The sequence below is a fragment of the Thermobia domestica genome, chromosome 18 (assembly GCF_964235325.1).
Source record: "Thermobia domestica chromosome 18, izTheDome1.hap1.1, whole genome shotgun sequence".
Classification (NCBI taxonomy): Eukaryota; Metazoa; Arthropoda; class Insecta; order Zygentoma; family Lepismatidae; genus Thermobia; species Thermobia domestica.
The window spans coordinates 146571301-146586147 of NC_137471.1; the positions used below are offsets into that span (position 1 = coordinate 146571301).

The 14847-nt window shown below is 36.5% G+C and overlaps 1 protein-coding gene across 1 annotated transcript; it reads right to left on the bottom strand.

The window, feature by feature from the left end:
- Positions 1–813: 813 nt before the first annotated feature.
- On the bottom strand, positions 814–2064 carry LOC145675291 (E3 SUMO-protein ligase ZBED1-like). The gene has a single exon (XM_081745678.1). It carries the CDS (start codon positions 2062–2064, stop codon positions 814–816), a length of 1251 nt encoding a protein of 416 aa, XP_081601804.1.
- Between the last annotated feature and the right edge of the window lie 12783 nt (positions 2065–14847).

Consider the following 14847-nt stretch of genomic DNA (forward strand, 5'->3'; position numbering starts at 1 on the left):
TGCATTGATTCATTGAGATTGAAAGCGTTAGAAACAGCTAATTGAAATAAGAAAACGTTATGGATGGATATTATTATTTATTATGGGTTTAATTTGTACTTTATGAAAATTACCGTATTCATTCTGTATTTTATGCATACTCTGTCCCATGTAAACTTAAAATTCAATGCAGAAATCGACGAAATTTCTCGATCTGCGACACTGTTTAAGTAATATCAATCAAACTACATGCTTCAAATTCCCATATTTTGCGAAAGTTATAAGTTAACGGACAGTTGTAGTTTTTTTTAATGAGGCAAGTTCAAAAATGTTCAGTAACATTCAATTGGAAAATAATAGAATGTTATCAAAAACTAAAGAAAGATATCAAATAATTATATTCATTCACCTAAAATTGAATACTTTACTTACGCCAGTAACGAAACCTACATAAAATAAACCCTAAGGACAACGACTTTTATTAGATAAACACTAGTGAATTCTATCAATTCAAAACAAGAAAAGAAACATAAGAAAATATACCGAAAGGAAACTTAAAATGGTGTTGATTGATATAGCTTAAGAAAAACTATCAAACTTTCACTAAACATAAATTTTACGAGTTGAATTTGATTGTGAAATCGTGTTTGCATATTGCATTTTAAGCGTTTTTTAATTTAAAATTTAATTCACCAGTGCAACTTGTGCCAACCTATTGCGGTTTGCAAGCGAGTTTTTAGATATTTGTTCAAAAATATTAATATATCTGCATTCTCAGGGAGAAGTCTAGATCTACTGGCAGTAACGATATTACCAGCAAGTGAAAATACTCGTTCAGATTCGACTGAAGTTGCTGAAATCACCATGAATTTTTTTAGCAAGACATGCTAATTTTTGAAGCCGATGTTCGTTAAGTTTCCACCATTCAAGGCTGTTGCCACTATGCGAAAGACACTGATCTGATTTATAAAGAGTAAGCTCATCTGTTACATTAAGACTTTTTGAACACGATGGAAATATTCGAAGCAAATAGTCTAATGCTGATGGCCCACCGGACGATTGCTGTGATAAATCATCTTCTGATCCTTCAGATTCTACGAGCATATCATGAACCAATCTATGGATCTTTGTTTGTATTTTAAAATTCAGAAATGGTAATGATTTGTACTTTGGGTCCAAGAATGTTGCTAAGAAGTAACATTTCAGAACACTATTTGACAAAAAATCTGATGATTCAGAATCGCATAATGCATCGAGCTGAAGACGCTTTCCTAAGTCAACTGATATTGAAGATTTCAAGTTCTTAACAATTTCAGAATCTGAAGGACATTCCTTCAGGTGGTTAGAAATAAGACCATAGCCTAATGGTAAAGCAAAAGAAATGGAACATTTTTGATCACATATAACTGCTGTAGCCATTTGCAGTGGCTTCAGTACTCGAACGATATCTTCCATGTTTTGCCACTTGTCTTCAGTTAATTGTAAATTCCTTGCATCCATAGGTTTAGTGACATTTCTCTCAGAGAACTCTGCAATTATTGCTTCTCTTTGTTCCAGCAACTGTTCGATCATCGAATATACACTGTTCCAGCGAGCCTTTGTATATTGAATAAGACGATGCTTTGGTAACTTCAGAATTTCTGGTTTCTTTTCAAGCGCGACTGAAGCAGTGGTGCTATGTTTGAAGTGCCCTATCACTTTGCTACAGATTAAAATTATATTTGTTACCTCGCTTTTCTCTAAACTGGTCAGTATCGATCGCTGCAATGTATGTGCCAAACATGATACATTGTAAACCGGCAAAAAACGTCCAGCATTAATAATATTCGATGCATTGTCGTGAACTAATGCAACTACTTTGTCTTTGATGCACCATTCCTCCATACACAGTTTAATAGTATTAGCTACATTTTCAGTTGTATGTCGTTCCTCTAGTTCAATTGTCTTGAGAACAAAATCTTCTGTACAGAAGTTCTTAAACAGAGCATGACATGTCACTGTAATGTAAGAATCTGTTGCTCGAGACGTCCATATATCTTTCGTTAAAGCAACTACTTCTGCTTCCTGTAGCCTCAGCTTCTCCATAGTGTCCGCCTAGACGGTAAGCTATAATTTGGTTCAAGAAAGGACATTAACTCCCGAAACCCTTTCCCTTCAATAAATGAAATTGGGAGTAGATCTGTTACTATCATGTTTGCAATCCTTTTCACAATCTGTTCTTCATGTTCTGGTGTGCACGGCCGGCTATTTATAAGATACTTTACTATTGATCTTTGTTCATACGTTCGCTTTTTATTGTGTGTTTGAGGGACTCTAATTACATCATCACGCGTTTCGTCATTGGTGACAGTTTCACAGGAAACTTTCACAGTAGTATCTTCTGATATATTTGTGGCCTCAACACAGTCTGATGGTCCAGGAGAATCTTCAGAACTATCCGAATAGGAAGCTTCCACAAAGGTACTGTTAAAAAAAGAAAATGACACAGTATTCTGTTTAAGAAAAATTACAATGTAATTCTATGAACAAATTAAATATAAACTTATTTTAAAGGCAAAAGCAAAGAAATTATGAATATAAGCATTGAAACTTGTTTCAGTGTATTACTATTTGAATCATCAAGCCACTAAGTGGGTATGCATGCAACAGTTGTTCTGACAAACTTACCTCAGGAGATTTGTTCGTACTTCCGCTGTCTTGAAATTATGGTGGTGGGAACCTGGATGGCGTTCTGGTCACCAGCATCCTTGTAGTAAGTTATCAGAGAAGGAAAAATATCTTCCATAGAGAAAGAGATTCCATTCCATCTCGCCTAACGATTTATCAGTCACTGATATCTCCAAGAGAAGAATGTCAGCTATTTTAGGTGAGATGGGAATTCACATCTTGCCTAATCCCTTCTCGCCTAAAATGGCGTTAAGATACACGGAGGGAATTTCTGCACTAAAGAGAGAATTCCTCTACTAGTATTTTAACCAGATATCTTAATCAATATTTTCAATTTCTGTCAACTACAATATAAATATTTAATAAGTACTATACAACAAGAAAGCATAGGGGATGGGGACGATGCAGTGGATGTAGTTCACTTTTGGTTGGTTTTGGGAAATCTGGAAGGTGCTTTGCTGACAGGAGCTAATCAGAAATAGGATAGAAATATACAGGATAGACATATACAGTGTTTCAAAACAACACTGACAATGTTTGGAATGTACAAATACTTCCTTTCGGTACTATGACCAGCCAAAAATCTGTCGGAAGATGCAAAAAGAAAAGCCATAACTCGAGAACAAAACGTCGGATCGAAGTTGGGGGAAGGGGAATGTTTATTATTTTTAGCCATAGTTTCCATTAATACACAACTCGATGTGGTAGAGGGCGGGAGCAAGGGTCACCCCAAAGAAATTGAAGAAATTCTGGGATATTTTATTAAACGTTGAGTATAACGACATACGATTAAACTAACTAAAACTAAAGACGATGTTTCAACTAACAAAAGTCTTAGAACGTGGTCCAAATACAAGAACCTCGTTAGAATTCGAAAAAGGAAAGATAAATATATTTGATTGATCTACTTTGTCTCAGTACAGAATTGGCTATCGAGGAAGAACTGAAATTAGGCTAATAAAGACAGAGAAATCACTCACGGCTATGTGGGTAGCATACGGGACTTTGGCATAGGAGACCCGGCTCCGATTCCCGCCAGGAACGCAAGCGGTTTGAATCTCACGTTAATTCGTAGCTCCATGGCTCATATAACTTTGCTACCGAAGGAATGCTAAACTCAAATCCGATCCAATAATACAGACAGGTAATAGATGGAAGCTAATTATTGGAAAATAATTCGTGAAATGAGAATGTAAGTGAAAATAGATAATCCCGAGAAGACTCACTGGTACGATGGTATCCACCACGAACTTTTATAACCTGGGATCGAACGAGGTCCATCTCGCACCAAAAGTAAGCGCTCTATCACTAAGCCATCGTGACCCTACTTTGGAGAAAGCACTATGATTCTGACCGAAGTATCGGTCTAGAAAATGTTGTGTGTGATAAACCAATATAACTTACTAGAAGTACAAACAGTCAGAATGTGGAACTTCTTTCGTTCGGGTCGAATGATTTTCGATAAGTACCTCGCATATGATAAATAATACAAAATAGCAGCAACGTGAGAACAGCAGCTAACAGTTCTGTTCACGAAAACCGAAATTGTTCCAATATTGGACGGAAACAGTGATGAGGATTAATTTCTTTCTATTCATTCTTTATTTGATCATATTAAACACACATATACAGTAATACCATCGAAACAAACTAAACACATGAATAGCTATTAACAACAGGCATATTATTAACAGCGAAGGATTTTCACGAGTTTTATTTCTCTGTCCAGAGATGGAGTTAGCATCGCAGTCGGTCTTGCCTACACTCGCAAAAGCATGTGTGAAAAAGTTTGTTGTTTAATTTCGATGTTGCCATCTCAATGATACTCTCGATCGATATTTCATTCGATCCAAACAGCTGTGACGTACCAGACGTCAGAACAGCTGTATTTTGATATCCTTCCTGTTCCTCGTCCCGGGCTTTTTTCTGTGTCATTCCTTTAAGCACTACTCTCCAGACTAATCAAGCCAAGGGTGTGTAGTGCTACGGGTTTGTCCAGAGAACTGTTCCAACCTTGGTGACTATCCGAACGGGTCACCTCACCTGCTATTACATTTCATCTCATTACGTCACATCTCATTGGTTTGGGCTTCGGCCCACCATCCACACTCCATGGCGGATCCTGCTTCAGGCGTAGGCTCTCAGATAGATGGTCATCATGGAGGATTACCACCGGTCTTTCTTGTCCCTCCCGTTTCTTCTACGAAGGTGGAAAAGCGGAAGGATGGTCATAGGCACCGCCGAGCTTCAGAGCGCTCCACAGCCTCCACTATCTCTAATGCCTCCAGCAGATCTAGATCACCACACCATCCAGAAAGCTATGCTGAGCGAGTCATGAACTCACCGCCAGCAAAGAAACAACATTTGAGCCAAACCAATACTTCCGTTGCCATGGATACCGCTATTTCTCATCCATCATCGTCACATCAATCCCATCCGCAATCAGGCATTTCGTCCATTTCAGCTCCACAGATTCATTCATTTCTGCTCCAAATCTTCGATCCTAAGTACGATAACATTAAGTACGTGGTTCTTCAACTGCGCAAGTACTTACGGAGCATCGCTCTTTCTCAAGTAGTGAAGTCCCGTAATGGAATAACTTGAAATCTCCAGATCCCAACTTTGCTATCACCATCCGGAGCAAAGCTTCCTTTGAAATCTTCGGAAAACAGCGAAACTCGAAACACTCAGTTCATCGAGACATAAGCAACCACTACCTCCTAGGAAACCTCCTCTTCTCTCTGTTGTTATTAGGGGAGTCGACCCCTCATACTCAGATGAGGAAGTTCACGAAGAATTGCAGCTAGAAGGTTTCAACATAACAAAAGTTCTTCGTATTCGCAACGATCAGGGGCCCACATACATGATGCGAATCTTAACCCCATCACAGGAGACGATTGATTCATTGCTTACTCGTGGCGCACTGATCTATAAAAAGAGGCACCGTGTAGAATTATCTCGCTCATCACCACCACTTCCTCTTCGTTGCGAAAAGTGCCAAGCTTACAATCAGCATTCCACTGCTAATTGTCGCAAGACAGTTGTTTGTGGTTACTGCACTGGTAGTCACTCAACCCGCACATGTTCCAATTTACAACTTCCGCCTCGCTGTGCTACATGCAATGAACAGCATCCAACTTATAGCTATAAGTGCAAAGGAAAACCTCAACCGGAAACCTCTCGTCCTGAGCTAGTAGCTCCACTGCGGACTCACGACTCCTCCACAAACACTGACTTTCCCGTCGACTCCACTCCTGTCACTATCGACAAACTTCTTGCCTTCACTACATTATGTAACGTACCGTTACACTTTTCAAAAAAAAATAATAATAATCTTTGTTGCGGTTTGAATTATGTATTTAAAACACTAAAGAAATTAACTACTGTTAATTTACATTATCAAGACTTACAAGAGAAAAAAAATATATAAAATGTAAAAAGATTTCCTTTCTCCCGTGCGACCTTACGGTCGAGGTTTTTTTCTCCCGTGCGACCTTACGGTCGAGTTAGGATTACTAGTGGTGACCTTTGTTTCTTTGCGCATGACCGCAGCTGACTTCTCCAAGCTCCCACCTTTGTGTGGTAACTTGGAAGGAAGCTGCCCTGTGGATCGGATCATGACTAGGGATTACTGTGTTCGTTACGAATTTGTACTTGTTGGATTGCTTGTGACCTCGCTTTGTGTGCTTGCATGTTTCTATGTGGTCTCGCTTTCCATGCTTGTCAAAATGGAGTGGCAGTGAAATAGGAATCCAGTCAGTTGATAAAGATTATTGGATTTTTCGACGAAATATTATTATTATTTGAAGAACAGTGCAAAACAAGAATAATTTGTGCTATGAGGAGTGAAGTGTTGTTCGAGTTAATATATTACGTATTGGAATTCTGAGAAGTATGCAATTTTTCGTGTGCTTCTGTTAATTGCTGTTGGTTTGTTATAGCAGCTGTTGCCTTAGAGTGGTTTGACGAAATATTTTTTTTTTTTGTTTTTTGCGAGTGATGTGTAAAAATATTTTTTTTTAAATTAGTAATGGAACTGTATGCATGAGAGGTATCAATTTCTTTTCCCTCTTGGGATATTAAGTGGATCTGATTTCGGACTCCGGTGGTCCCCAGGCCCGGTGATTTCTCTTTATGCTATTTTCTCCTCATAAAATGAAAATTATTCTTGTTTTCATGGAGTGGTCCAAAGTCAATTGAAGCCAGGAATTATTACAGAGAGGTAATATATTACTAAGGAAAAAATGAGGTGAGTGTTAAAACTTTGTACTAAGTTAGTTCCTGTTTAAGTCCAATGTTTGTGACGTCTTGTGTGGGTTGTGTAATTGCCTCCAAAATAGAGAGTAATTGGCTTGCTTAATTCTCAAAGAATAAGGATTCATTACGGTTGTCCCTGTTCCAACTGAAAATCCAGGGGAAGTGAGGTGGAGGGTTTGGACCCAAAACCTCAGTTAAATGAATGTTGTCTTTTTCAGGTTTGGTCACCAGAATCTGCGATTTCAAAAATTATTTTCTTGGAATTATTACGCGTGAAGTTAAAGAAAAACATTAATATTTTTTTGATTAAAAATAATTAGAGAGGAAATAACTTGCTTGGAAATTAATATCCGAATCGCAGGCATCGGAATAATAAGTAATATAATTATTGAAAAGGATATTTTTTTCTGGATTTAAGGAAGTTATTAATTTATTTGTTGGAATATTAGCTGCTTTGATAATTTCTTGACTTGATCAGAGAGTACAAATACAGGAAGGAAATCTTTACTAAAAAAGGTAGAAATAAATTAAACTTGATAGTTCGGAAGCTTTAATAGGTAAAAATTAGGTCTGAAGAAGGTGAGGTCTTGGACTGGCCTCAAACGTTAGTGGATAATCTGAATTTGTTGCATTTAATGGAAGAGGTCCTGGACTGGCCTCCGACGACTGTAAACTGAATCTGGAATTTTGTACCTTTAATGAGAGAGGTCCTGGATTGGCCTTTGTGTGCATTGTATCCAATGATAATTGAAATTTCATCCAAGAAGGAATTGACATAATTATTTCAATACAATTATTTTTTTTAAAATTAAATATTTTTTTTTGACTACCAGGAAGAAGAATTTTTTTGAAATCTGTATTATTAATTGTAAATAAAATTATAAATCTGATTTGTTGTGTTTCTTATTGAATTTATACTGCTTTTTTGTGATTTTCCCATATTGCCAAACCTCTGGATTTTCATTCCGCCAGTAATTCTTGAGCATGTATCTGGTCCGCGCAAAGCCCTTTCTGTTGGCTAGATCGTTCGACGTATTTCCCGCGTTGCAGTGATTGGGCCTGGATAGGGGCGTTACATCTGTGGCTTCCTTCCAAGTTCCAAAACAACTTTTGTGTTGTTCCAAGTTATTAAAACAACTTTTGTATTGTTCCAAATTCTCAAAACAACTTTTGTGTTGTTCCAAGTTTAAAAAAAAAAATAACTTTGTGTTGTTTAAGTCTGGTAATATGAATATAGAGTTTAATTATATTACGCGTCTAATTTGTGGTTAATATAGTTATTAGCGTTGTCATAATAAATTTTGAATTTAATATTAACTTTTTCGATATATGAAAATTTTTTTAATGTGTTATTGAGTATCTTTCGTCATCAGTTTAAGTAATACAGACTTTGTGATTTGATAGGAAAAAAAAAAGAAGCTTGTAATAAATTTTCATTATTAGCAAAGGTAAGCAAGGAAGGTGGTTGATAGGTTGATTCCATTTGATCTTATGTTTGGTTCGACTGTAGTGTCAGTAGTTAGTGGGTACATTTGTGATGATAATTGTTTGTTAAATATTTGAAGTAATATTTATTTATCTATTATTGAATATCATGTGTAGTCCAAGGGATTATGTATCTATTGACATTCCTGAACAGAATTCAGAATTTGTAACCCTCGACCGTACCGGTTTTATGGACCTTGAGACTAGGTCTGACTGTGGTCAGGTGAATATGTCTTTGACTCCACCCATTTACGATAGCTTTGCTAGAAGACGCTCATCAACCTTGAATGTTGATTTAGAATCTGGAGTTAGCCCTCAGAATTTTGCTAATAATTTTAGTAGATTAGCTAATGTTGGCAGTATAAATGAAACTGCTCGTGATCACAGACAGGTGAATTTTAATGAGCCCTTTGATAATTCAGGACAATTAGGTCGATGTGTTCCATCTGAATTTAGATCGTCAGAGCCTAATAGATTATCATCGCCATCTGGTTATCTAAATTTGAGAGATTATTATAAGCGAGTTTCTTTGATGAGAAATTTAACACCTAGGTTAAGTCATAATAATAGGCATTTATATTACACTAGAGAACCTCCGTTACGGGGTGATGTAAATGCAGGGTTGCCAAATCTTGGTAATATTAATGAAGACTCGCATTTCGAACATAATCTTTTGTTGAAATATACCTTTAAGAGAACGAACGACTTTCTTGAATGTAAATTTAAGGATGTCAAGTTAACCGATGGTAGCGATAGCGTACTTGTATTTGACATTTTGTCCAAAATTGAAGAGACTTTACTAGACACTAGTTACTCTCTTAATATGATTCTGTCATTGTTAATTGGAAAGTGTCAAGGAGCTTTTTTGAAAGAAATATTATTTGCCTTAAATAATCAAATGAGTTGGAGTGAATTAAGAGGCAGGCTTGTGGGTCTGTTTATTACCCCAGTTTGTTTACATCAATTTATTTCTGAGAAAATATATAGGCGTCAGCGATTGTCAGAATCGGTTTATCAGTATGTCAAATCAGTATTTATTGCTATGAATATTTTGCAATTCGGGGTAAATGAGTACGACATGGTTAATGTAATGATTAGTGGGATGAACCCAAATCATAAATTTAAAATGTTAAATAATTATGTTCCAGTGTCTAGGTTAGAGTTATTGGAAATTGCTGAAAGGCATGATTTAGAATTTAGAAATCAGACGGAATATAATAAGGAGATGGGCATTTCTAGAAGGAAATCGAATTTAGTAATGTTTAACCAAAATCCTGATGTTAGTTATTCCAAAAATTTTGAAAAATCTGGAAAACATAATACTAATGTACATTTGGATCAACCTAATTCATTTGATGTTCAGAGTCAGATGAAAGTTAAGTCTCAGGCTCGAGGAATATACAAGGATCGTTTTGAAAAGTCTGATTATTCAAAGAAAATTAAAAATTCAGCAGTAACCATTCCATGTGAGATGTCTGACACTGTGGCTTCTTTTGTAGTTGGGAGGATTCATGGACGCTTGTCCGATATTTGTATTGATGGTGGCTCAAGCTTTAATATAATACGTTTAGACTTGGTTCAAGCTTGTGGGTTGGAGAGATTTATTAAATCTACTCCAGAGAAGTTGGTTAATGCACCATCAGGACTTAATTTTTATACGAACATGGAAATTCTAGTGAACGTAAATCTCTCAGGTCATTTTGAGAGGGTATGGTTTAAGGTGGTTAAAGAGTTACCCTGTTCGTGTTTACTGGGTACACCGTTTTTGAGATCGACGAATTCGGTTATTGACTACTTTAGGAATTGCTTGAATTTGCGTGGTGGACTAAAAAGATTGAAGTTAAACTACAAGAGATTGGTTCAACCAAACGGTAAGTTAAAAGATATAAAAAACGTTGAGGACCAAAAATCTTTTGGGGATTCACCTGCTGAAAAGGCGGATTTAGGAGTTTTATCTGGATTCATGGCGTCATTATTTATATGCGAGGATGGGTTTGTTTCTAGGTATAGTCATGCAGCGGTTCAATGTGAATTGGACTATCGGGACATTGAATTAAAGATGCTTGAAATAAGTGCACCGAGTGTAATGCAGTTAGAGGAACTTAGATCTTTGATTGATTCTGAAGTCAAGGCTGATCTACCTGAGAATTTAATTGAGGTGAGATGTGAAGGAGCTCTTCGAAGTAGTTGTGATCAAAGGCTACCTATTAAGACAGATGACTTAGGAGTTCAAGAACCAAGATGTTCGGAGACTGATGAACTAACCCGAAGAATAGATTGTGGATCAGTAATTGATAATTCAAGAAATTATGGAGGTGGTGCAAGTGAAATGTCCTTGGAAAGGATCAACAAGAAACAAACCAAATTAAAGACTATGAAACCATCCAAGGTTAAGGAGTCCAGTGCAACAGACAGAGTGAATCTACCATGTGTGGTGGGACTGACATCATCTAATAGTTTAGCTATTGACAACAAGAAAGAATCTTTGGGTTGCGACAACAACTTAAATTCTAAGGAGATGATTGAAGATGGAAAGACTGTTGAAGATGCAAATAAACCTAAATCAAGAAAGAAACGTCGGAAACCACGTGATTCCAGGAAGGTCATTAATGTATCGGAAATCAAATTGGTGAATTGTGCAGAAGATCTTAAGAGGAGTGATGGATTAGCCGCTAGTACAAAACAAAGTTGTGCATCCAAAAGTGAAAGTGATTCAGTGGCGTCGGATATCGATCTGGATCAAGCTGAGAACTTTCATAAACTTATTAAACGAAACAAGAAGTACATTGATGAGGATATTAGACAATCTAGTGAAGGAAAGGATCAGACCCCTGTACAGGTGAAAGACCATAAACATATACAGGTGAAAAACCAAATTATTGAAAATGATTCTTGGAAATTCACCGAGCCGGAGATCATGGCTTTCATTGATTCTTTGAAGGAGAGGTATAAGGATGTAATAACTGACAAAGTTGGGTGTATTAAGAATTTTGTTGCTAGATTATATTTGAAAGAACACAAGCCATTTAAAGATACACCTTTTCCGATACCAAAGGGCAAAGAACGAATTTTCTATGAACAAATTCAGGAGTTACTAGACGAGGGTATAATTGAGGAAGTTGATCATTCAAATTTCGCTAGTAGTTGTTTTTTGGTGCGAAACAAGAATAATACGCATAGAATTGTAGGAAATTACATTAGGGCGAATTCACTTATTGTTAATGATGTTTTTCCTTCACCTAATTTAGAGGAATGTCTCACGGGGCTTGCAGATAAGACCGTATACACTAAAATTGACTTGCGCCGAGCATATTTCCAGTGCTTACTGGATAAAGAGTCAAGGGATATAACTACCATTGTTACTCCTAAAGGCTGTTATCGTTATACGCGGTTACCAGTCGGAATAAAGACAGGTAGTAATATTTTGTCTCGGGCTATGGAGAAGGTACTTGGTGACATGATAAATGATGGTGTAAAATTATTTTTTGATGATGTTTTAATAGCGTCACGTAGTTTATCAGAACACATGATTCTAGTGGAAAAGGTATTACAAAGATTTAAAGAATTCAACATTACGGTGTCACCTGATAAATGTCATTTCTTTTGTAAAAAGATAAACTATTTGGGTTATCTAATTGAGGGAGATCAAATGGAAATCGACCCCAGTAGAGTTTCTGCGATTCGTAACATCCCTCCACCAAGAAATAGAAGAGGGTTGATGAAAATTTTAGGTTTATTCAACTACTATTCAAAATTCGCGTCCGAATTCCAGGAGTTAATGGGGCCATTAAGTGCACTGAAATCACCAAAGGTAAAATTTGAATGGAAACAAGAGCATCAGAGAATTCTTGATAAATTGAAGAACATATTGATAGAAAATGTTGTTTTAAAAATTCCGGACTTAAACAAGCGCTTTGTTGTCAACGTCGACGGATCAGGGAAAAGTGTAGCTGGATGCGTGTCACAAGAAAACGATAAAGGGAACTTGGTACCTGTCGCCTATTTCAGTAAACGCCTGTCAGAGGCTGACAGGCATAGAAGCATTTACGAAATCGAGTTCATCAGTCTTGTGAAAACGATATCCAGGTACAAGCATTATCTTGTAAATGAATTTGAAGTCCTGACCGATAACAAAGCTTTGACATGGATCCTGGGAAATAGTAAGAGACTTTTGAAATACGGGCCTTTGGTTGAAACCCTATGCCAATTTTCATTTAAAGTCAAACATGTTAGGTCAGCCGACAATACCGTAGCAGATTTCTTAACGAGGATGTACGATCCATTCGAATTCAATATTATTGATGGACCTGTTGGCCTGGCTGTGTTCAAAGGAAATATGAGAGCTGCGAACCAGTGGAAATTACCAATAGTGGAGAATTCGTTGGACGAACTACAAAGGGAGGATGAAGAACTGAAGATGATTATTGAGAAGATTGAAAAAGGAGAACAAGTAGTAGGGTATCATTTGAATAATAAGATTCTTATGAAAAGGACAAAATCTGCCCTTAATCCATTTAAAATAGTAATTCCCAAAAGATTACGAAAAGTTCTCATAGAATATCACCACAATGATAATCTGGTGGGTGGACATTCTGGAACATACAGAACGTTAAGAAAACTGATGCGAAAATTCACGTGGGAGAAGATGAAGGAAGAAGTTAAAGAGTTTGTTTCAACATGTGACGTTTGCCAGAAGATGAAGGAATCAAACAGGCGTAAGATGGGTTATTTAGCTTCTGAATATAGTAATCGTGTAAATGCACACTGGATGTATGATATAGTAGGAGCTCTTCCCAATTCAAATGGTTTCAGGTACATATTAATTGGTGTAGACAATGCTAGTAGATATGTTGTAATTGAAAAATTACGAAATATCTCTTCAAATTTGGTAGCCAATAAATTGATGGACATATTCAGCCGAATTGGGGTTCCGGAAGCCATTTCGACTGATAACGCATCCATTTTTGTATCTGAGACCTTCAAGAGATTTTTATTTGGTCTAGGAATCAAACACATTCGTTTGAGCCCGTATCACCCTGGGGGAAATGTAGCGGAGCGCTTCATCAAAACCTTGAAGGCTGCGTTACGCTCTTATATATCTGGAAACCAAAAACTCTGGTCAAATTTCATTCCACGATTGCAATTCACCCTAAACATCAGTGAGCATGAAGGATTGAAGATGTCGCCATTCGAAATATTTTATGGACGTCCGTACACAACACCGTTAGAAAATCGATGGGACATTATAGATTCTGATTTTGGTGGTAGAAGTTCAGCAGAAATGTGGAAACAGGCAATGGAAAATTTAGAGAAGAGTTGGCAAAAACGTCGAATGCTAATGATGCGTCGGAGAAATCCAGTCACGTTGAATGTTGGAGACAAGGTTCTGGTGAAGTCCCATGCGAAATCATCTCTAAAAGATAAATTTACAAAATCTCTGGCTGAAAAATGGGTAGGTCCCTTAGTTATTAGAAGAATTTTGACTCCCAATACCATTTTGTTATCGGATGAAACAGATGCAGCAGAAACCTACCGTAGATCTCACGTTTCGGAAATTAAGATCTATAGATCGGACCGTTTCGGATATTAAGATCTTAAAAAGAGATTTTAGATTAAATTGTCTAGGTTGACTCCTTGCTTATCCTTTGAAGAAAATAGATATTGATAGTCTTAATCAGATATTTGTTATTTGTAAATTTTCCATGTTTGCAAAATGTTATTTTGTCATATTCTATTGTTACTAAGTGTCAATTGTAAATATATTTGATTAAATTATTATTTTAATTACTATGGCCATAGTAATCAAAATTTTATTTATTTAATGGAGTGAAAGTCATTCATATTAATCAAATTATATATGTTAGTTATAGCTAGTTATTCCTAGTGAAAGTCAGATTTAATATGAATTTAAAATTGATAAAATAATTGAATAATAAATTGTAAATAATTAAAACTTGAAACAGTTATATATTTTGAGATATGTATGTTAATATGTAAATATGTATAATTATAATGTCTCTTTTATGTTTCGTAGCTTGCCAGAGGAGGAGTGATTTGACGAAAAATTCCCAAGGCAGAATTTTTCTTTTTCCTGGCCGCCGAGTTTGTAACGTACCGTTACACTTTTCAAAAAAAAATAATAATAATCTTTGTTGCGGTTTGAATTATGTATTTAAAACACTAAAGAAATTAACTACTGTTAATTTACATTATCAAGACTTACAAGAGAAAAAAAATATATAAAATGTAAAAAGATTTCCTTTCTCCCGTGCGACCTTACGGTCGAGGTTTTTTTCTCCCGTGCGACCTTACGGTCGAGTTAGGATTACTAGTGGTGACCTTTGTTTCTTTGCGCATGACCGCAGCTGACTTCTCCAAGCTCCCACCTTTGTGTGGTAACTTGGAAGGAAGCTGCCCTGTGGATCGGATCATGACTAGGGATTACTGTGTTCGTTACGA